This window comes from Tympanuchus pallidicinctus, unplaced genomic scaffold (assembly GCF_026119805.1).
Source record: "Tympanuchus pallidicinctus isolate F22 unplaced genomic scaffold, pur_lepc_1.0 scaffold10, whole genome shotgun sequence".
NCBI classification, from domain to species: Eukaryota; Metazoa; Chordata; class Aves; order Galliformes; family Phasianidae; genus Tympanuchus; species Tympanuchus pallidicinctus.
The window spans coordinates 12,379,120-12,401,559 of NW_026294619.1; the positions used below are offsets into that span (position 1 = coordinate 12,379,120).

Sequence of the window (22,440 nt, forward strand, 5' to 3'; positions counted from 1 at the left end):
GCTTGGGCAAGTCACAATTGCTGTTTACCCCAGACCTTTAATAATAATAAAAGCGACAATAAGGATAAGAAAGCCAAACAACAGACAACATGTCAGCAGTATTTTTAACCTTTCAAGATTAATGTGAAGCATGTTACGACTAGAAAGATTTTTAAGCAGCTGGTTTTTAAGGGCTGTGCGCATCGCTACAAAACAGCTGTTACTCCTACTCTCCTACTCTCCCCAAGGCACCAGTTAGGATAAAAAGTAGTCTGAAAGCACAGGTGAAACTAGATTACAGTTTATTGCAATGAGGGATGAAGTTGTGTGAAGGAAAATTGCCTCTTCAAACCAAGGAACAGCACAGACATTTTGGGATGCAGGGGAAGAACCCCTGTCTACCCCTCACTCTTCGCTTTTGTTTAAAAGTAAAATACAAACCCAAAGAGACGTTTTATATCTGGCAGCACAGAAATCATAGATTGTAGCAAGGGCATTGAAAGGTCTGAGGTGTTGGCTTGCACTCTACTTCTGTGAAAAGTAAGGATGGGTTCAACTGCTGAGCTCTTCCCAGCATCCATTTCTTCCTGACCTTGTAGGGTCTAATTACGGTCTGCGGTGGAGGGTATCAACCTGAACACTGGGGGAACACGAGCAATCTTTAAGTCCTATCGATTCCTTGAACTGAAGTGAGACAGGGAGAGAAACTCATGCTAGAGGTCCAGTTAAATGCCTGATGAGACTTCCTAAGGATAGCCCTGGTGGCCTCTCAGTGTCTGAAGGGGGGCTGTAAGAAGGCATGGGACAGACTCTTTAGCCGAGTCTGTGGTGGCAGGACAAGGAGAAATGGTTTCAAACTGAAAAAGGGGAGATTTAGACTGGATGTCAGGGAAAAGGTATTTTTCAATAATGGTGGTGAGGCAGCGGTACAGGCTGCCCAGAGAGGTGGCGGACTCCCGGTCAGCTATGGCATTTAAAGGAAGGTACACGGCAGGAAACAGACTGCATTTTAGTTTCAATCTGCCACGTTTTTTAAGCCACCTTAAGCATGTACACCAAACCTAGAACCACTACGCATAGCTGCGCTAAGTCGCTCCGCAAAACCGAAAGCAACCCCAGGCGGCTCCGCGGGGCGGGGCTTTGAATGGCGCTGAGTCGGCGCCAGCTGCGGGAGTTCCCCGGAAGCGGCGTTGTTACCACGGCAACGGCGCAGGCGGCGGCGGGGCTGAACTCGGCCGACATTTCGTAGGCCGAGGTGTGTGGTTGCGGCGGGGGGGGGTTTGGAGGCTGTGTGTGCCGGCGGGTGGGATGGGTTAGCTTTTTATGAGAGAAAGGGAGGGAGCTCGGTTCTGCCGCTTCAGGGCTGCTCTCGGGGCTTGGCGGCTCGCACTCGCTGCCTGTTATCCGTGAGGCTCCGATCGAGAGCTGTGCTGAGGGGTGGGTTTGGCAGTGGCGTGCCGGGCCGCTCTGCCCTCACTGTGTGGGAAGCTGCAAGCGCTGCCCGCCATCGTCGGTAGCGCCGTCTGAGCCGTGCCGCTGAAGCACGCAGCTGCTGCCTGCAGCTGTGGTGGGTTGTTCTGAGTGTAGCTGCGAGGTTCTCTCCTTCCCAGCTCTGATGTCTGCTGTCCTCCCAGGCCTCAGAGTGAATGTGTGAGATTGCCCGGAGTAACTCTGTCTTACTGGGGCAGGCGATGAGTTTTGAACAGGCAGAAATATGTAGCAATGGAAAGCGTAAATATAATTCCTCTTCTTGCATTAGTCTTCCTTCAGCATCTTCCACGCGGTTCTGCAGTCTTCAGTTGTGGTTAGCTAGCAGAGCTTTGTACTTTATACTCCTGTATACTTTACAGGAGCTTCTGCACTTGAAGTTACATGTTTTGGAGAGCTGCTGCTTGACCCAGCAATTAACACTGGGCTGATCTCCGCATTACAGGCTGTAGCAAGTCAGCTCAAAAATGTAGAACAGTTGGGGAATGTTTCCTATTGGAAACTTTGTGATTTTATTTTGCGGATCTTACCTCTAGAGTTTATAGATGAAGCTCCAGATTGGACAAGAAAGAAATGCTGGGGTTTACTTGATAATAAACAGTAAGCTTTAATCTGCCTTCAGTGTTTGTATGTATATTAAAATAAGGAGTTGGACATAAGGTAAGTGGAGTTAGAAGGAAACTAACCATGAGTTTTTTTCTTTGAGGGCATAGCTGTAGGTAGCATCAGGCTTCTTTAATCTGTTGCAACAAAGCTGTTCTAGGTTATAGCAGCTTCCTCTGGTATTAATTAAATGTCTCTTTGTTACTGAATGTGTCACGGTTGTTTGATTTCAGCTCATAGAGGAAGTTGTTCTCAGAGGATTTGATTTGGGGTAGACGAGGCTTATCCTCTTAGCAGAGTGTGCACAGCCAGGCACTCTGTGGGAGGCATGATGGAAGCTCCTGGAGTACAGCTGCCCACTGACTCGGGTCAGCATCATGGCAGGAGCTTTGTACTTTATGGCAGGAGCAGGGCTTTGGCTTCCAGGTGACACGCAGGGGGATGCTGCATTGTCTGGCTTGCTGTGTGCCAAACCTGGCCTGATCAGAGCTTCTATTTGTGGCTTATGGGATCTCAACTGACACGTGCTAACGTCGACAAAGCCCATTACAATTAGAGTTTGAATTGAATTGACAGAGTGCACTCCATTTGCTTCCAGGTTCAGCAACTCACATTAGCAGGCACTGAGGAAGGTAGATATTGTTTTGCTTTGTTGTGTAAGATATGATGACTGAGAGATTGTGGGCAGTTTGAAGTGCAATGTGCTTTACTCTCCTTCTGTGTATTGAGAGGCAGGTAAGGAGGTGTTGGCATGGTGCCGTTACTGGAGTTGCTTGGAAGCACCACAGAATTGCTGTCCAGTGAATTGAGGACGGTGCCTTTACATAGACAGGGCTATAAGCAGCCGATCTCATTCGTGCGAGGGCTTCTTGGCTGTAATCAGCTTATGCTCCATTTGCTTAGCATAGTGAGGGAACCCGCTGCGATGGTGTTTGTGCAGAGTCTTATTGCTGCTGCCTTTTGGAAAGTGTAAGGGCTTCTTATCCACATGCCCACTTGCTGTGCCAGTGCTGCTGTCTGCATCGCCCTTTTCCAACAGCTATTCCCTCCTCGTATTGTCTGATCAACAGGTGATCCGTGTGTGTTTGACCCAGAACCATGGGACTGTTTGACAAGCTAGCAGGGTGGCTTGGGCTGAAGAAAAAGGAGGTTCATGTTTTGTGCCTTGGTTTGGACAACAGTGGCAAAACAACAATCATCAATAAACTTAAGCCTTCAAATGTAAGTAGCCTGTTTTGTTTATTGCTAATGTTTTACTAAGGAGCTGTTGTCTGTATAGCTGTTTATATTGAATGTGATCATGAAAAAAGATGTAAAGTGTTCTTTGATTTAGCACTGTAGAAGAATCATATCTTAAGAGTTCCAAGCTAACTAATGCTAAGTGCAAGCAACCACATGCGTATTATGAAAATGTTTACCAAGAAACCAATATTGTTAATGGTCAAAAATCCCTCAGCAAGAAAGGGTTTGTGATTACTGAGGATCTGAAACACTTAAGTCACTTAAACGTTAGAGAACTTCACTGAGTGCCAAATGTTGTGGATTAAAACAGTTGCTTAACAACTTGTATTTGCTTACATTTATCATGTTTTATTTAAAGTATTCTTGAAAAATAATTAAAAAATCACAAATAATGGAATAGTAAATAGTGGGAAGATGAACGCTAGCTGGTGACTTCAGCACATTTGAAGCAGAGTAGCTTCCAAAACAAAATTTATGCTTGCAGTTCATCCAGTGAAAAGTTTTTGCTGGGCCAGTTAGTGTGTTTAGCATTCTGGACAAAATTTAATGGAGGCTTCCTTTGGTTTTAGATATGTTTATGGTGAGAAATAGGTCAATATTGATGGGCGTGTTCAGAGACAGAGATCTGTGTATCCTCATTACGTGAGTTTGGAATGCTGTGATTTTTTTCAATTTTTTTATTTTTTTTTTTTAATTTTTCTGCTGTTCAAATCAGGACACAGCTTTTATTTTTTAACTTCCATGGAATTTTTCTTGAAGAATACCTCTGGGCCTTGTTTAAATATGTCACTTCATAAAGAGTCCGCTACTCTTCAGACTATGAAATTGCTTACTGCCTGTTGCCAATTGTTTGAGGGAATTGCTGCAATTTGTATCAGGCTTATGGTATATCATTTTTGATATGTTCATTTTAGCAGGATTTTATGTCATGTATTAAGCACTAAAGGTTTCCAAACCAGAGTTGAGAGCTGAATTCAAGGTTAATCACAGCAGTCAGTATAAGAGAAAGTTCTGAGGGAATTACTCAAGTAAATAGAACTTATTTCTTCTTTGATTTACTGTAAGTCATGCAATGGGAGTTTATTTCTGAATGTTTTCATTTAACAAGATGTTTCAGGATGGTGGCTTTGCATACAACTTGTGAATGTCTGAGCATTGCAAGATGGGGCAAATTCTCAACAGACATCGTTGGATCAGAATTTATGGAATTGGTTTTAGGAAGCTCAGATGGAGATGATTTTGAGCTCTGGATCGGCATAGTTCTTGCTGTAGGAGCAGTCTGGCTATTGTCTGCCAATTACAAGTGTTTCTGCCTGCCTGCAGTTGTTTCTGCTGGGCCTGGTAAATACACTTGAAATAGCTGAGGTGTTATTTCTGTAGCAGATTTTTTTCTTGATGAAAGTAACTGTCGACTAAGCTGTTTATGATGGTGGAATACCACTGTCATTATAAAGCTGTGGATAGATGAATAAATTAAGCTGTTTCCCTTGTATGTGACAAATCAACTGCTTTAATAGAGTTTTTAACAAGGGGCTCTAGGAAGTTTGTGAAAAGATTGTGCTTTGCTTTCTCAGCTCTATAACTTAAGGATCTTTCTGTAATCTAAGCGTGACCTGTAATCCTGTTCAGTATTACTGTTTCTGAAAGGAGTTATTCTGTTGTACCAACTCAGATGATAAATTAACTTTGGCAGCTCAGCAGTGAACCTGGTTACCAGTCAGATCAACTGATGATGCTTGACATTTTCTCCATTCGTCTGTGGCAAATGGTGATTTCTTTCAGTGGTCTGATAGTTTGAGTAGAGCTACAACTGGGCAGTTATGTAATGCCTGCTGAATTCTTATCGGTGTTAAACCCACCCCTCCAGCATAGTGGTACACGTTGAGTACTGCTCATCTGGTATTTAGGTAGAAATATACCCTCATTTATCAAAGAGGCATGGAGTATTGTGCAGACTTGGTCGTGTTAACCATGTATTTTGAGTTTTGACCTCAGTTGCAGTCTTTACACTGTTAACTTCTATTTATTAAAGAAATAAAGATGGGTTACGGTAATGTCCACACGTACACACACAGCCTAACATAAAAGAGTGGGATCTCACTTCTAAGGCAAAAATGTCTTCCATCTGCAAGGCCTTTGTCCAGTTTTATCCACTGCTTTTTCAAGAAAATGCAAAACCTTGAATATACAGTATCTGGATTTATAAAAAGCTTGTGGTTATTTTGTATTTGGAAAAATAGATGTGTGATGTATTGATGTTTCCAATAGAATTCAATGTTTACAAGTTTCCTAACCTGATTTTGAAATCTATACTTTCCTTTCAAGGCTCAAACTCAGGACATTGTTCCAACAATAGGATTCAGTATAGAGAAATTCAAGACATCCAGGTAATGGATCCTTTAATTTTCTCCTTTTTAACTGTGTAATTAATATACAGTATTTGGACTTGGGTCACTCTTTCAATATGATGTAATTGAATATAATTGGTGGTGGTCTAATGAAACGGTGTGCAGTTTGCTATAATGTTGTAGCATCCAGAAGTCATAATCCCAATTCAGCACTGGCAGTGGTAGAATATATTCTGTTTCTTGCTGCTATAAAATAGCAAATACAAACAAAAGTATGTGTGAGCATTTGATTTCTCTCAAGGGTATGAGAATAGAGCACTGTTACAATCTTCAAGAGAGGCAATTGCTTAGATGGTAGCTTGTATTCCATTCAGTGCTCTCACTGAAGAGGCTCTGAAGAGGTCAGGAAAGGAAGAAGTTACTGACTGAGTGAAAGCCAAGCCATTAGGAAAGCTGGGATATGTGAAAGTGATGTGGTGAGACAGAGATATTTCAAGGAGGTAACGTTAGATATTATTTTTTTATTTTGTAACCTTCACAGTATTTTTTAATGGGTGCAGTCAATCTCCAAGAAAATTTTTTTTACTTTGACCTGACATGTAGGATTGATGGATTTCCTGTTTCTACAGGAGGGTCACGTCTGGTTTCTTTCCCAGTAAAGCACATAAGACAGGCTTTGGGTTTGGCTGTGTGTGAGTTTATCTCTTAACCTTTATATTACTTTCCTTTAGTCTGGTCCTGTAATAGGAGAAATGATTTGTAATTGTGCAGTGTAGGTCTGAAAAAAAAAAAAAAAAAAAGAAGCTCTTGAATCTTCTGTCGTGATTGAAACATACATTAAGAGTTGCTAAGAACTAAGGCAGTTAGTCTAGAACTTGATCATATCAGGTTATAGATTGGAAAGGATGTTTTGGCATCTTCCTTTTCTGAAGCTCCTTGCTTTGGTATTGTCACCACTCTGGGAGTTATCTGGGACTTCCCAAGCCATGGAAGCCTAATTTTGTTTTCATTCTTGTTTCTGTAGTCATTTCAAAGTGGATCAGAGTTTACTTGTAGTGTTACATTGGTTTTGGGTTTCATATTTGGGTGAACTGTATAGCTGCAAAAGACTGTCTTTTGTAGCTTGGTCACCTGCAGTAACTTATTATTACCAGAATGTGATGTTTTTCTGAAGTTGGAGTGTTTGGGGGCTTTTTTGTTGTTGATTTCATAAAGCTTTTTTTGCCTACAGAGTCCTTTTGATGCTATTTGTGCCTTTGTTGTGACAGAATTCAAGATAGGTTTTGGAATTTAAGTTGCGACTGAATTATTTGAGGATAGTCCCTTGAGGGTTTGTACTGAAGGGCAAAAGGCTCCAAGAAGGTTGGATATTCCCTAAGAAGCAAATCTTAAGGCTGTAGGAGCTGGCCATCCACATGTGTGATAAGATGAACTGACAGGGAAGAAGACTGGTGTGTCTGTGAAGGGAACCTTTGCTGAGATTCTTGAGAGGAGAAAAAGAAAGCTTACTACCTTCGGAAAAAGGGGCAAGCAACTTGAGATTAGTATGGGAATGTTACCAGGATATGTAGAGAAAAAAATTAGAAAAGCAAAAGCCCACCTAGAACTTGTCTCCCCATCACTGTAAAAGATAACAAAAAAAAGCTTTTACAAATACATTAATAAAAAAAGGAGGGCAAGGAGAATCTCTGTCCTTCATTACCACCAAGGATGAGGAAAAGACTCACTTTGAGGTACTCAAAGCCTTTTTTGTTTCTGTATTTAAAAGTCATTACAGTTATCTTCAGGTTACTCAGCCACCTGAGCTGGAAGACAGGGATGGGGAGCAGAATAAACTTACCATAACACAGGAGGAAACACTCAGCACCCTGCTACCCCACCTAGACTGTCACAAGTCCATGGGCCTGGGTAGGATCCACTCAAGGGTACTGAGGGAACTGATGGAAGTGTTGTCTATGCCATGTTCCATCATTTGTCAGCAGTCTTGGTCAGCTGGAGAAATCTCATTGGCTGGGGACTTCCAAATGTGATGTCCATCTACAAAAAGTGTTGGAAGGAGGATCTGGGGAACTACAGTCAGCCTGACCTTAATATCAGGGAATGTCATGAAGCAGATCATCTGGCATCAGTAGGACAACCAGGGGATCTGGCCCGGTCAGCATGGATTCAGCAGGTCCTGCCTGACCATCCCCATCTCCTTCTATAGCCAAATTGAAAGGAAGGGATCTGGATCAGCTGGATTAATGAACTCAAACCAGTTGTTTGAGGTGCAAAAAGACCAAGTGCCAGGTGCTGTACTTTGGCCACAGCAACCCCTTCAAAGCTGCAGACTTGAGGGAGAATGGCTGGGAAGCTGTGTGGCAGAAAAAGATGTGGGAGTGTTAGTCGACAGCTGGCTGAACGTGAGCCAGTGGTGTGGCCAAGAAGGCCAATGACATCCTGGCTTCTACAGAAATAGTGTAGCCAGCAGGACTTGGGAAATAATTGTCCCTCTGTACTTGGCTCTGGTGAGGCCAAACCTCGAGTACTGTGTTCAGTTTTGGACACTTCATTACAAGAAAGACATTGAGGCATATTCAGAGAAGGGCAACAAAGCTCGTGAAGGCTCTGGAATACAAGTCTTATGAGGAGCAGGTGAGGGAGCTGGGATTGTTCAGTGGGGAGAAGAGGAGGCTCAGGAGAGACCTTATCACACTCTACAACTGCCTGAAAGGAGGTTGTGGCAAGGTGGGGGTTTGCCTTTTCTCCCAGGTAACAGCAATAGGATGAGAAGTAGTGGCCTTATGTTGTGCCAAGGGAGATTCAGGTTGAATGGATATTAGGAAAAAATTTCTTCTCAGAAAGACTGATGAGATGTTGGAACAAGCTGCCCAGGGGGGTGGTGGAGTGTGTTGAAGAACCATGTAGATGTGGCAGTGAGGGACATGGTTAGTGGGCATGGTGGTGATGGACTGATGGATGGACTGGATGATCTTCACGGTCTCTTCTAACCTTAATGTAAACAATAGTCAGTATTAATGTGGTAAAAGAAAAGGCTGAGTGGGAGCTTATTTTGTATTCAGTGCAACTTTTCATAATTGGTTTAAGTAGATAGTAAACAAACGTGTTTTCTGTTGTGAAATATTGTAAGACCACATAGCTAAGTATAGTAGATGGAAGAAGACATGTGCAGTATCTAAGTAGGGGTGGATGGAAGGTACAGTAGCCAGGTCCAGTTTTGAATCTTTTGCAAATGGTTGGGATTTTAGTTTTTTGTTTTGTTTTTGTCAGAGTATCAAAGAAAATAGTTTGATTTTGTTCTTTGTGTTGATTGTCTTCTTTCCTTTGCAGTTTGTCTTTCACAGTTTTTGATATGTCAGGCCAAGGCAGATACAGAAACCTCTGGGAACATTACTACAAGTAAGCCTGTTATTTGTTTTAAAACCTTACTGTTCGTATTAGCTGGCATGTACATTATTTAGACAGAACTCTAATTACATTTAGCGTTCAGAAATGATTCAGAGAAGATTTATGCCTTGGGTTGGACAGGAGGTTGTTGTAGATAAAAGCAATTCCTAAAAAAAAAAAAAAAAAAAAAAGAAAAGGGTCTTTTGTACACTGTTAACTAATGCACTCATGGGAACATCTTGTACCACAGAGATTAGGAGATCATGATGTAGATGAGATTGCTCTTTCTTCTATAAAATTTCAATCCTGTAAGAAAGCACCAAGGTGAATTAGTTTTTTTGCTTTTCCGTTCCTCTGTAGGTAAGAGACTTTAAGACTCAAAAACCATTGGCTGATGGCTGAGGGTGTTTTTGGTGGTGGTGATGGTGTTGTTTTTTTATCTTAGGATCCTGAGAGAATGAGGTATTACATCTAAACCAAGTATTCTTTCTTACTTCACCAAAATAAGTGTTATTTATTAAGCAGGATATTTGCCATACTTTATATAACTTTATTCATGGATTAATATTTATGGAATGACTTGGTTTGCAAGGGACCTTAATCCTTTTTTTCCAACTCTCCTGCCATGGGCAGGGATACTTAACTGCTAGATCAGGCTGCCCAAAGAAAGCCCCATCCTTGAACACCTCCAGGGACAGGACATCCACAACTTCTCTGGACAGCCAGTTGCAGAGATTCACCACTCTCATAGTGAAGAATATCTTCACAATATCTAATCTAAATCTAGTTTAACTAGTGTTCTGGTTTAAAATTGTCAATCCACTGTGTACCCTTGAGAAGATTTTCTCCTCATCTTTCCTGTAGGCCTCCTTTAGGTACTGGCAGGCCACTGGAAGGTCTCCCATCAAAACCTTCTCTATCGGTCCATGTTTCATATGAGGGGCTTGGGAGTTGATGCAGTACTCAAAGAATTGCCTGTAGAAGACACTGTTGTCTTTTTTTTTTTTTTTTTAGTTTCTAATGAAATTTGAAGGTTCATTTCTGTTGTATCATTGTTCTGTAATATCTGCTGCTGATTTATACGAGATGAACATTATTAAATCATGCATACTGGTTGTATTTTCAGTTCTGGAGGTTATAATGTTTAATTTGATAGAACTTGAGGTATTCTTTAATTGAGGATTAATGCATTAATGCTTCATCTCCTTTTCATGCAAAAAAAATGTCTTAGCAGTTCAGAAACTTGCATGAGCAAGACATTCTTCATTGTTGTTCATGAAACAGTTGTTTTTCCCAGTAATTTTGGATTTCAGTGATGCCCTCAGACTCCTTTTAAAATGCCAATTGAGAGCTTCATAAGCAACTCATTTTTCTCACTGATATATTTATGCAGCAAGGTACCCTTTGTGAAGCATAAACTGTTTTGTTTTTTCAATGTTAATGTGAAGGGATTTCTTAGGTAATGCTGACAGCAAAATGTGTACTCGTATCCTACTTCTGTTCTTGACCTAATGCAGGAGTCAAATATTTAAGATTAACTTCTGCTAAAAGATATATGTAAATAATTATACACAATATAGTTGATAAAGTTAAGCTAAATTTAATTATGTAAGAACAGCCAATTTTAGCAGATAATTCTGATTAAGTACCTGCATCTAAATAGTTGCCTTAAAATGCATAAAGCTTTGGCTTGAAGCTACTTTCTAGGATGTCCTCAAAGGGCACATCTTAATTATTTGAAAACTCTTGTGTTCTTATCACTGCTACTGTTTTTTTAAATTATTTTTGTAGTAAAGATATGCTGATTGTTCTAGACAAATGCTGTATGGTCATAAAAAACACAGGCCTTTTCAGATTATATTCAGAAGCTTTGTTTATTGTTGAAGTTCTTCTGTATCAGAAAATAAGGAACATTCTCATACAGATTTAGACAAGTTGTTCCTTTTGCAGTAAGCATAGGACTGAGGGTTTTTTTTGTTGTGTTCTGATTGAAAAGCAAAGAATGATGGGGCAGTGTGAAGAAATAGCTTGTAATGATTTCAGAAAAAGTGTAAAACAAAAGAGAAATAACGACTGCATTAAAATGGAAATTAAAAATACTTTTTGGGTCCCCTATAGCTACTCACCTGTATTGTTCAAACTTAATTTTGCTTTCAAACAAGTCTCAATAAATGAAATACGAGGTCATACAACATCAGTAAAATGCTGAAAACATGAGCTGAATAGCATGCATGTATGTTTTGTCTATGGTGATACTTCCAGCAAGTTGTCGTAATGATTTGAAATAGTTGAAAATGTTCACTTCTTGTTCAAAAGCAAAAAAGATCTTAATGCAGACTGTTGTAAAAGTTAATTAAACCGAATGTGCCCAGTTGGTAAACACGTGGACATGCATTTCATCTTTGGAGAATGCTCAATGTTTTTATTGTTTATTCTTAAAATATACTTCTTTTAGTGTAGGAAACAAAGGGATTTTACGAGAAACCTTTCTTGAGTGTAACAGTTCTGATTACATTCTCACAGTTCATTTTTCAACCTGGTGGTGGTGAAATCAGGATTTCCAAAGGGTCTGTTCTGTAGCCTGAGCCCTGCACAAGTCACACGGCTCGTGTCTCAGATGAATTTATGCAGGTTACCAAAAGGTTGAATTTCAGAAATAGGGCTGGATTCAAATGTTAATGGTAAATAGTAACAGAAAATGAGAGGAAAAAATTGGGTTTGTTTGCCTTTTCTGGTGTTTTTTTCTGAAGCCTTAATCACAGTCTGAGAGAACCTATAATTTGCCTCTTTGCTCTTTTTATGTTATGCAGAGAAGGCCAAGCCATTATTTTTGTCATTGATAGCAGTGACAAATTAAGAATGGTTGTGGCCAAAGAAGAACTTGACACTCTTCTGAATCATCCAGGTGAGGAGACCTCTTTCCCCTTCTGTCTCCATATTTGTTATATTGTAGTAAGAATAGCCCTTCTTATCTGACACATTCTGGATATCTTACAAATATTTTAGATGTGCATGAATGCTAGAATGAGAATGATGGGCTTGAGTAAGTCTTTGGGGTTGTTTTTTCTTTTTGTATCCTTATTGAGTTTTACAAACTGATCATATCGAAGCTGGGTACAATGAGTTGGACTCATCTCTTGTTAATGTGTACATAACAAAAATGGCACTGGTTTGAGGAAGGACTGGTTTTAACCTCTTGGAAGCTAGAGTGCTGCCTGGATGTGGTGACCAACATGCACACCAAAAAATTTGCTTTTCTGATTTTATTTATTTATTTATTTTTCTGTGAAGATGGCAAATTCCTTTAATGAAACTTTCCTTTTTTAAATATCATCTATTATTTTCTTTTCTGATTATCCTCATTTCTGGCTATCACGTATATAATTATACCAGACAGTTTCAATTGCTTATAAAAGGATAAATGGAATGGAAGAAGAAATGTGGGAATTTGTGATAAGGCACTTGTTTTTGAGGGTTTATTTGTTTAACTCTGAGTCTGCATTCTTTTAAGTTTTGAGAGCAGTCAACTCTTCCGTTATTCACTTTTCCATATATGGAATCAAATTTATGTATTTCTAAGCAATATGCAGTTTTGCCTGGCTTTTGGGACAGTAGGTAATTGCTCTGAGCAGCTAGAGTGTGAAACTACATGCAGGAAATTTAAAGCAAAATTGTGCTGCATTTTCATGTTTATTTAGCTAGTAGAGCCTTAACTCGTGGAGTCACTTTGCTGGCACTAAGAAAGGTGAAGCTGGCTTCTGGATTTCCAACCAAGGACAGTGATATGTGGCAGGAGCAAACGTATTGCTACAGTTCCATCTTCTGTGCAGACTGCATCTAATATGTGAATGGATCAGCAGAGATGTGGCAGCTAACTGTGTGTGAGCTGACTGAGCCCTCTTTGTTTCACGTTCAGCAGTATGGGTTACTTCAAATGCATGCACTGAAATGACAGCCTTGCAAAGTTCAAGGGAAGGGTAGAGGTGAACCAAGGGCTGAAGGTGGATTACCTATGGATTAAGGAATTTTGTAACAAAGCAGGTATTAACCACATCTGTAAAAAGGTGATTCTGTAGATAAAATGGAAACCATGGAAAAGCGAGGATGAGAGGTAAAGACTGTGATAGCATAAAATATTAAGGCTGAGGATATGCAAGCTTAGGTGTTTTGTTTGGGAATTAGCAGGTTACTAACACTGATCTCGTATGTCAGAACTGTTCAGTTCTTGATAGATTTGATGTCTTCTGGTTTTGAAAGATCATGGCTGTGGCTACCTAGAATATTCCCCGGTGCCAAGAACAGACAATTCTGTGTTTTTGCCTTGGAGCAGCTTAGGTCAAGCGCAGTAGTAGAGTTCCTGTTTTATTGTTTTGGATTTTAATAGGTCTTAAGAGAAGCAAAGCATGTAATGTTTGATAAAAGTGGATTTTAACTGATTTTAAATGATTTCAACTACTGCTGTTTTACTACAGTAATCATAGAATAGTTTGTATTGGAAGGGACCTTTAAGATGATCTCATTCCACATCCTCTGCTGTAGGCAGGGACACCTCCCACTAGATCAGGTTGCTCAAAGCCCCATCCAGCCTGAATGCTTCCAGGGAGGGGGCATCCACAACCTCTCTGGCCAACCTGTTCCAGTGTCTCACCACCCTCACAGTAAAGAATTTCTTCCTAATATCTAGTTTAAATCTACCCTCTTCCAGTTTAAAGCCATTTGTTCTACTCTTCCTCTGCATACCTTGCTTATTGCTCTTGTTTGCTTCTGCCTCTGCAAAGCTTGGCTCAAATGTACATGTTTATTTAAGGTTTAAATGCATGCTGATTAACAACCTCATGTAGTTTCCAGTCTTTGAAAATTTTAGGTAATCCTTTAGTATAACAGGAAGTTCCATCTCTTTTTGCCAGGTTTTGTCTAAAGAGGTTAAGTGAAAGGGAACATGTAATGTGAAGTGTTAATGATGTTGGAAGTTGTACTACCTGGGACTGTTTCATGGATCAGAACCATTTCCTTTTTACTTGTAGAGGGTACTGTCCACAAACACATAACATCTTCTTTAATGATCACTGTTACCATATTATTTTGTGTATCAAACTTGAGCATTTTGCGGAATCATAGTCTTCAGATTACCCATTTAGATGTTGACTCTTGGGTCACTTGCCCTCCAGCACATGCTTCTATATGAAGAATATAGAATGTATAAAAATTTCATGTTATTTAAAAGCTGCCCATTGCACATCTGTGGTGTTTGAGTTTTCTTGATGTGTTAGCTCATAACAGTTTGTTACAAGAAAATGTTAGCTTTCCATTAGTAAGCACTGAAAGTTGGAGGGGAAGTGGGAGGTGTGAATGTGGCGTAGTTGGAAATAATGTAATAAGGTAGGAAAGATATAAATATCTGTGGCTATCAGTTTATTTAGCAAACAACTGAAGGGTGGGGTAGGTGTCTGCCACCTTCCCTAGCAGGGTCTGCTGACTTACGTTTAAGACTCCACATAAATCCTTTGTTTGTTTCCTGTGTATTTTCCTTATACTGTTCTAAGAAATAGAGTATTCACCAGTTCTTTAAAAGATTTTTTCCTATCAACTCTAGATTTTTGGTAATCCTGTAATTATCCTTTTTAAAATTTTTTATTAATGTGAAAAATTCTTAGCGTTGATACTAGTAATTTTTTGCCATTTTGTTCTCTTCAAGCTGACATATGTGTACTTTATTTCCTTGCAATGGCTCTTCTACCTTTTGTGGTAATCAGAGAGGCTTATGCTTTTGCACGCATGAGTGTGCTGGAGATTGGCATTGTACCAAGGTCATTGGTTTGCTCTGTGGTTCCCATTGCTGACTGAGACAAGCTTCTGGAAGTGAAGTCTTAGTTCAAGTGAAAGTGGGACAAGAGATGTCCAGATGTGCACATCTTTTTCCTGTTTCATGATTATTTAAAGAAAGCCAGGGATGCTCTCCAGGATGTTATAGGATAATACAGACTATTCGTGTGGTTCTGCTTTTGGGACGATATGAATGAATGCAAATCATTCTTAACATCCATTTTGCATGTCCAGATTTCACTAAGCAGAGACGTGTAGTATTTTTAAGGAGCTGTTTGAAATCCTGCTCTTTTTCACCAGCAATTTATATGTACAGCTTTATATAAGGTAGGGGGAGAGGTGGGTGGAAGATCCCAAAGCTTCCCAGAAAGTTTGTGGGCATTCTTTAAGCATGCATCAGAGGCCACGTGACCCAACAGCAAGCATCTTGGTAGGATACAGTCTTCAAAGAGTTGCAGTTACAGGTGAGCAAATTATCTTCTTTTATCATTTGCAATTTCTTGCTTGCAGAGATAGTGTTGCATATTGTCATGGTAGTTCTGCTTCTACTCACTCCTAGATATTAAGCACCGTCGACTGCCTATTCTTTTCTTTGCAAACAAGATGGACCTCAGGGATGCAATATCATCTGTGAAAGTATCTCAGTTATTATCATTAGAAAACATCAAAGACAAACCTTGGCATATCTGGTAAATTTTCTTTTTATTTATTCATTTTTAGTGGTGTTAATTTGTACATTCATATTCTAGCACTTTCATGCCACTCTTTATGTAATACTAACTAAATAAGCCAGATAAAATGCTGTGCTGCTATATGTGGGAAGAGTAGGAACATTACAATACTTGCTGTGAAATTTCTTTTAAACACACGATGCTTTCACGTAGACCATGACTTGAAGATTTTCACAAGAGATCTGTTACCCAAACAATGAAATAGAAAACTTTACGGATCTCAAAATGTTCTTATCAGAAGAGTAGTTGCAACTATTTTTGCTGGGAAGTAGAACTATCGTATTTCCTTTTCTGAAGGATGTAAAGATTTCCTATAGATAAAACAATTTTGTCTGTACACACGGAGGAGGGGAGAGAAAAAACCTCTTTCATAAGTGCTTTACAGGTGTTAGATTTGTTTTACTGAAGTTCTCAGATATTAAAAGTAAGATCAGCAGCTAAACGCTGCTGAAAAATAAAATGTTCATTTATGTCCTTTACTATTAAATTTGATTTGCCTGGGTGTTATTTTGGGGGTCCCAGCTTTACGCTGATGGATTCTCAAGCTACTTGAAAAATAATTTTATAGATAACAACAGTAACAGCGCATATTTGCTACTGAGCTAAATTTCATAAGCTGCAGAATGAGGAGCCTTAAACAGTTGCACTCTCTTAGATCCTCACTGTTCTCATGGCAGCTTGGTTTTCTTTATTTTACATATGGACAGATCTAGGGTGTACAGTAGTCTGACAGTTCCACAGTGTGTAGAAACTGCATGGGAAGAGAGACACAGCTACTTCATTTACTGTCTACTGTAATACTGATGTATCTTCTACAGCATTGTCTGCAGAGCGTGTTGCTTAAGTGTATCTGCAGCAGAACAGTGTGGCTCTCCCTTGCGTAGGCGCTCTTCCAGAGCCCCTCATGTTCTAGGAACAATTCCTCAGCCTGAAACTAGAGTAGTTTCTCAAAATAAAATTGACCACGTCTCAAAATGGTGTTCCCACGTTGGGAATGCACTCTAGAATACATCATTTGAGAAGCAGTCTTCTCCAGGTGAAGTAATATGAAGTGTAGTTTATGCTACTCCACAGTTCTGAAAATTATGGGTTTAGTGATGAAAATGGTATTATTGCAGTATTTTCATTATTTTGTTTGTTTCTTTCAGTGCCAGTGATGCTCTTAAAGGAGAAGGCTTGCAGGAAGGTGTGGACTGGCTCCAAGGTATACTGTTCTGTACATAATTATTGCTCTGTTTTCATTCTGTTAAAATATTCGATTTTTTTTTTTTTTAAGTTTTTTCTTTATTTTCTTTGTTTTCTTTCTGTCCAATTCTGCTGTCAGATCAAATCACGCAGTGAGTATTGATGCTCTATCTCATCTTTCATTTATCCCTGATATGCATACAAAGATCATATCAGATCCTCTGCCAAAATACAGTCCGAAACATTATATATACTCTTGCAAACAAAGCAAAACTATTCCTTGCAGAATTAATGATACCTGGTGCTCTTGAACTTCAATTTGTATAGCAATAACTGAGTTAATACTTTAATTTATTCTTACCTTCCTGGCCCAGTTTTCTGTACCTTGTTGTGTATTTGGAAACAAGGAATAAGCAGCTTAGAAAAATAAATGCACTGCTTTTGGTCATTCAACTTCAGTTCTTTAGCCAGCTTAGGTTATAAGTATTCTAGTGTATGTAGACATTCATAACTACATAGAAAATAAGGGATCTGGCTTAGACAATATTTTGCATACAAACTCTCAATTGCAAACTTGGTTTTTTTACTCTGTATCTCCTTATGTTGCATATTGGTAAGGATCTGGTCTCTTTTGTCCTCCCATGTACAGCTAAATGTATAGAACAGTGAAGTGTAGTATTGTTCCAATGTTAGCTCCGTCTGTCTAATGTGCGTTGCTTACATTGTAAATGCATTACATGGTGTAGTATAATCTGAGAAGAAAATGTGTGTGAGATGGTTCGTGTGGATAAGTGTTCTGTGCTGTGGTAGCCACTAGATGTCAGCACTGTACCAGATTCAGTGCCATTAATTTCCTTAAAAGGTGCAACTAAATATCTAGCATTGTACCTAACTGTCTCCACTTGTTCATGGATACTGTTAGAAATGTTTCATTTTATTACATTTTAAGGAATGATAATTTTCTGAGGGGAAGGGATGCTATCTGGTAGTAGTCTTCCCAAAGAGATTTGCTGCCTAGCAGAGGAAAAGTTATGCATCCTCTAATATTTAAAAGAATTTTGTAGCGGGGAAGCAGCATCTTACTATGGAACCTCCTTCGCTGTTGTTTTGTATCACAGAGAATAGATTCCAAATCATGTATTTCCTAATTGTAGGCATAGTTCTCATTTTGTAGTCTCTTCTTGTTTCCTGGGCCTCTACTTGTCTTTGAGGAAAATTCTATTTCAGTCCAAATTTGGAGCTGGCAATTTTGTACACCACATCAAGCTACTTAAATACATTGCCGTAAAGTAGTTAGACAAGCATCTGAGGTGCTTCTACGTTGTTTAGGTAGATTTCTAAGTTCTGAAAGCAAGTAGTTGTACTGTTGTTTATTTATAAAGCTCTTTATAGTTATTCATTTCTCGTGGATAGTTAAACTTATTAATTTTCTGAGCTGAAATTCTTCTGGCAAAGATTTTACCTAAAAGAATAACCACTAGCTCTCATCTCAGTCTTCCCTAAAAACTGAAGTGGGATTGAGCTTAAACTTGGTGGTTATACCTTCGTTGGATGAAGAATAAATTTCAATTCCAAGAATCAATTTCTACTACAGTTCTCCTGCCCATTTCTGGAGCACTGAAGGGGAAAAACTGGAACAACTCGAAGTTATGGTGGTACTTAAATCCCGGTTTTTTGGATGTCATAAACTTAAGTGAAGGAACAGCCACCTACTTAATGAAATGTAGAGACTTTTTCTTAACAGCAATACTTTCCTCAGTTCCTTTTTCCAGACCTGTTTATGGGTCTTTTGCAGCTCTTCATAAGTTTGCTGATTTGAGAAGGGACAGATCTTGCCATTTTTTCCTCAGCAAATGCTGATGCTGCTTATTTCCACATTTTATAATGGGGATTTTTATTGCAGCACCATATCATCAGTAAGGTAAAACTAGCCTGTCTCATGCTGGTCTAAACATAGCTCTCGTTCCCTACCACTGCTTGTAATTAAACTGTGCTGACATCGACATTTTATAATGGGAATGCAATATATTTATGCAAACGAAGAGAACGTTTGAAGTAAATTTGGAAGTGGCAATCAGGCTCTCTGTATGGAGAAGCGTGGTTACTGAGAGCAAGGATGTTTCCATGTGAATTATGCAAAAACAAACTTTGGTGTTCGTGGCTGTTGGGCATTCAGTACTAGTTTGGTTATGTGGAAACTGTAAGTGTGCAAGGAATTGAAATGTGAATTTCATGATTTTCGGACTTTGTTCTTATCGGAGTTCCTTTATAAGCTTGTAAATGATTAAAAAAAATGAATCGTGTGTAAGATTATTCCTGATTAGTGACCTATATTTAGGGAAAACTGCTTTGCTATGGGAGAATATCAGTATTGGATAACAGATCAAGTTGAAAGCAACTGCAACAAACTGCACTGTTCTCCCCATTTTTAACTACACCAAAAATATCTATTGACATTGTTCTGTAACATGGACATACTGGGTTTATGTGTTCAAAAAGTGAAATGGAACAATTATTCAGCTTACTTGTTGTTAATACTGGATATTTCTGTTTCTTAACAGATCAGATGCAAGCAATGAAGACATGAGAGATAAATAAAAGATGTATGGTGTTTTCTCTGCTGCTTTGTTAGCAGCTGACCAGTTCTTGGAAATGAAGAAAGGCTTAAAGAAAATGGAGCACTTCAGCTAAATGTTATGTGATGATTTGTTTCCTTTTAGTATCTCTTCCAGAAAAAGTAAATATAGATAACATAGTATCTCAGGTATGCACTTCCATTAATTAAATTGAACTGTGTGATGGGGGAGCATATTTAAAACCAAAAATGTGTAAGTAATAAGCATCTGCATTCATTTGAGTTTTTGGTGATAATTAGCCATGGGGGGCAGTGCGCCACTTCTGGAGGGAAAACAACTTTTGAACAAATGGGAGTATTTATATTCCTGAAGAAGAGTAGTCAGTACTTCCTGAAATGAAACTATATGAAATACCTAAAATAGAGTTCCTACAAACAGTAGGGTTTTTTAATTGAAAGTTTTGACGTTGAGATTTTTTTCAAGTAACCATCTGCAATAGACTACTAGAAGAATATTTTGAGGTTAACATGAGCTCAAATGACTGCAGATGTTTTAAGGAATTTCTCACTATCAAATGTTACAAACATTTTCTCTGCTATGTCATGGTTATACTTGCATTCCCATCAATAAAACTTCAGATATACAACATGTCATGTTTTTGCTTTTTTAGACATAAATATGTTCGTTGATGGTCTCTACATGATAGAGAAATTTGCTTTTCAGATAATCTCATTTGGATTTTTTGTCCATTTTTTAATGCAAATAAGATTTTATAATAAAACAGTTACCTCTTTTCTCAATCTTTTTTTTTTTTTAATTGCATACAGTTCATCTTTCTAATAAGCAAGACTGCAGTTTCAGGTGTTTATGGAGCATATGACTGAAAAATGTATTTTGGAAATACAGTTAAGAGGCACTACTCTACTAGATCACTAAAATTTAATATGTATTATACTTGTCTTGTGCATAAAAACTATTTTACTTTCAAGAATGACTTTAATAAACTTTCTGACTTCAAAGATACACTCTAGGTAACAAATTAAGCCAGTGCTAAGCACTTTATTTTTGTCATGCCACCTCTTTCCATTTTAATGCCTCTTCCCATGTCTGATTAACAGGAGAACTTTGCACTGGGAGTGATGAAGGTGATTCATTACTGTATTTTGTTCCCACTACCTGATTCCTGTGGGAGATGCAATATGTAGGTTTTGCAAAAACTTTTTCCCCTATGGTAACATTTAAAACACAGAAGTGTTCTGTAAGCAATGCATTTTATGGCTCACTTAATAGAGGAATATTTGGAGCAAAGGGAACTACCTGAAATGGTAAAACTTTCATGTATTTTCAGCTTTATTAAACACTTGCTTTGCTCAAGGGAATGCTTACTGTAAAAATCTTTTTTATAGGGAAGATTACTATTTTTCTGACAGTTGTTTGTCATGAAAATATTTGTTCTTGAAGCCCGTTTCTGTGCCACCTTTGGCCTTCTGTCAACTCTGCATCTCAAATGAACATAATTAAATATGAAAAAGGAAAACTCATATATAACTCTGAGAGGTTTTACTAACTTGGAATTTTGTGGCAAATAACTTTTGCTTTACTTTGCATTGGATATTATGGTAACAGTACTTGTTGGAAGCGTTTTTTCATAGTGTAAATATTTTGTAATTATTCTGGTTCACTTAGATGACTTATTTAAATGAGATATTTAATTTTAAGTTGGCAGTATTTTTTTTTCCCTATTAAAGCAAGATTTAAATTCTTAAATAAAACCTATCTCCATTTCTGCTTTTATTGAATAAAAGTGTTTCTGTACGTGGACCTTAATGGCTTCCTGATAACTTCTTTATTTATGTTGGACCACACAAAGTACTGTGTTTTTCTTATGGATTGCCTTTATTTTCACGGGAAGCTGTTTGAACTTAGGGCTTTGTTCTTTCACCCACAAATCTGAGGGAAGTACACTGCTACCTTCTACTTTTTGCTTTCCGATGCGGTTAGTAAGCTCTTTGAAAACAGCGTTTATGTTGGTTATGATGATTACTGTTCCTCCTTCCTTTTTTATTTTTTTTTCTTTTGGCAACTCAGTAGATCTTTGTGTTGGATGGAGATTTCTTTGAAGAAGTGAGAACTGAGGATATTCAAGTGTTTCCTTTTTCCATTACTGATTCAGCCATCATGTGTCTCCTAGAGCACTTACGATCGTTCTGTGCAATATAAAGCTGCATTTTTTTCTCGATGTTACCATAGGTGACAGGTTACGTGCAAAGTTGAAAGGTAATAGAGTGACAGAAAGACTCTCTGAGGCCCTTTGATCTTGATAACCTACAAGTGCGATGCACTGTTGCTTCTCTGCTACATATTTATGAATTTTCTTAAAAATATGCTTGATCACGTATAAAACTGTATAGCATGTTTAATTGAAACATGAAGAAGTCACTTATGCATGCAAAGTACTGCCTTTTACATCTCCTCTTTACAAGCAAGGGATAATCAAGGAAATGTGTGGATCTGAATTCTTTCTAGCTTTGCTTCTGGTACTCGGGACACAAGTCCCTGGGAATTTTGTGTGTTTAAACCTGCAGCTACTTGCAGGTACACTGAGATTCAGCATGGCCTGATGACTCCTGGGCAGTTTTTCTGCTAAACAAGTGGATTTCTAAGATTAGGTTGCAAATGTAGTAGATCCGTCTTTTATCCTTGCAAACTGTAATAATGTGCACCCTTTTTTTCATGTACTAATGAGAAAGATAGTTTGCTATGAAAAATTAGACATAGCAGATCAGTGGCATTGCTTAGCTGTCTGCAGGAAGGCACTCTGGTGTATAGTACAAGGAATGGTAGCACTGTATTTCAGTGCTTCCTTAAAAAAATTGTCCATGTCTTGCTGCTTCTCTTAGAAAGCAGGTCATTATTTTGAAGCTGTAACTATGAAATAACTTTCTGTTAACAGTAAGTCGTAATAATTCTGATTCAAAATATTTCTCTTAGAGATAACATTTCTTATGTGAAGTTTAATCTAAAAAAAAAAATAGAACTTCCAAATGATTGCTCTCCTTATCATTTGTCATCTGTTTC

General features: G+C 38.6%; 1 protein-coding gene across 1 annotated transcript; it reads left to right on the forward strand.

Moving 5' to 3' along the window:
• The first annotated feature begins 1,105 nt into the window (after nucleotides 1-1,105).
• Nucleotides 1,106-20,008, forward strand: ARL6 (ADP ribosylation factor like GTPase 6). The gene is made up of 8 exons (XM_052703439.1): nucleotides 1,106-1,234; nucleotides 3,141-3,291; nucleotides 5,638-5,699; nucleotides 8,991-9,059; nucleotides 11,858-11,952; nucleotides 15,430-15,559; nucleotides 16,750-16,805; nucleotides 19,348-20,008. Exons 2-8 carry the CDS (start codon nucleotides 3,169-3,171, stop codon nucleotides 19,371-19,373), a joined length of 561 nt encoding a protein of 186 aa, XP_052559399.1. The 5' UTR covers nucleotides 1,106-1,234; nucleotides 3,141-3,168; the 3' UTR covers nucleotides 19,374-20,008.
• The last annotated feature ends 2,432 nt before the right edge of the window (nucleotides 20,009-22,440 follow it).

Coding starts and splice junctions, on each gene's coding strand:
- ARL6 (XM_052703439.1), top strand. CDS start 3,169: ATGGGACTGTTTGACAAGCTAGCAGGGTGGCTTGGGCTGAAGAAAAAG. Junction 5,700..8,990: donor GAGAAATTCAAGACATCCAG/GTAATGGATCCT, acceptor TTTCCTTTGCAG/TTTGTCTTTCACAGTTTTTG. Junction 15,560..16,749: donor GACAAACCTTGGCATATCTG/GTAAATTTTCTT, acceptor TGTTTCTTTCAG/TGCCAGTGATGCTCTTAAAG.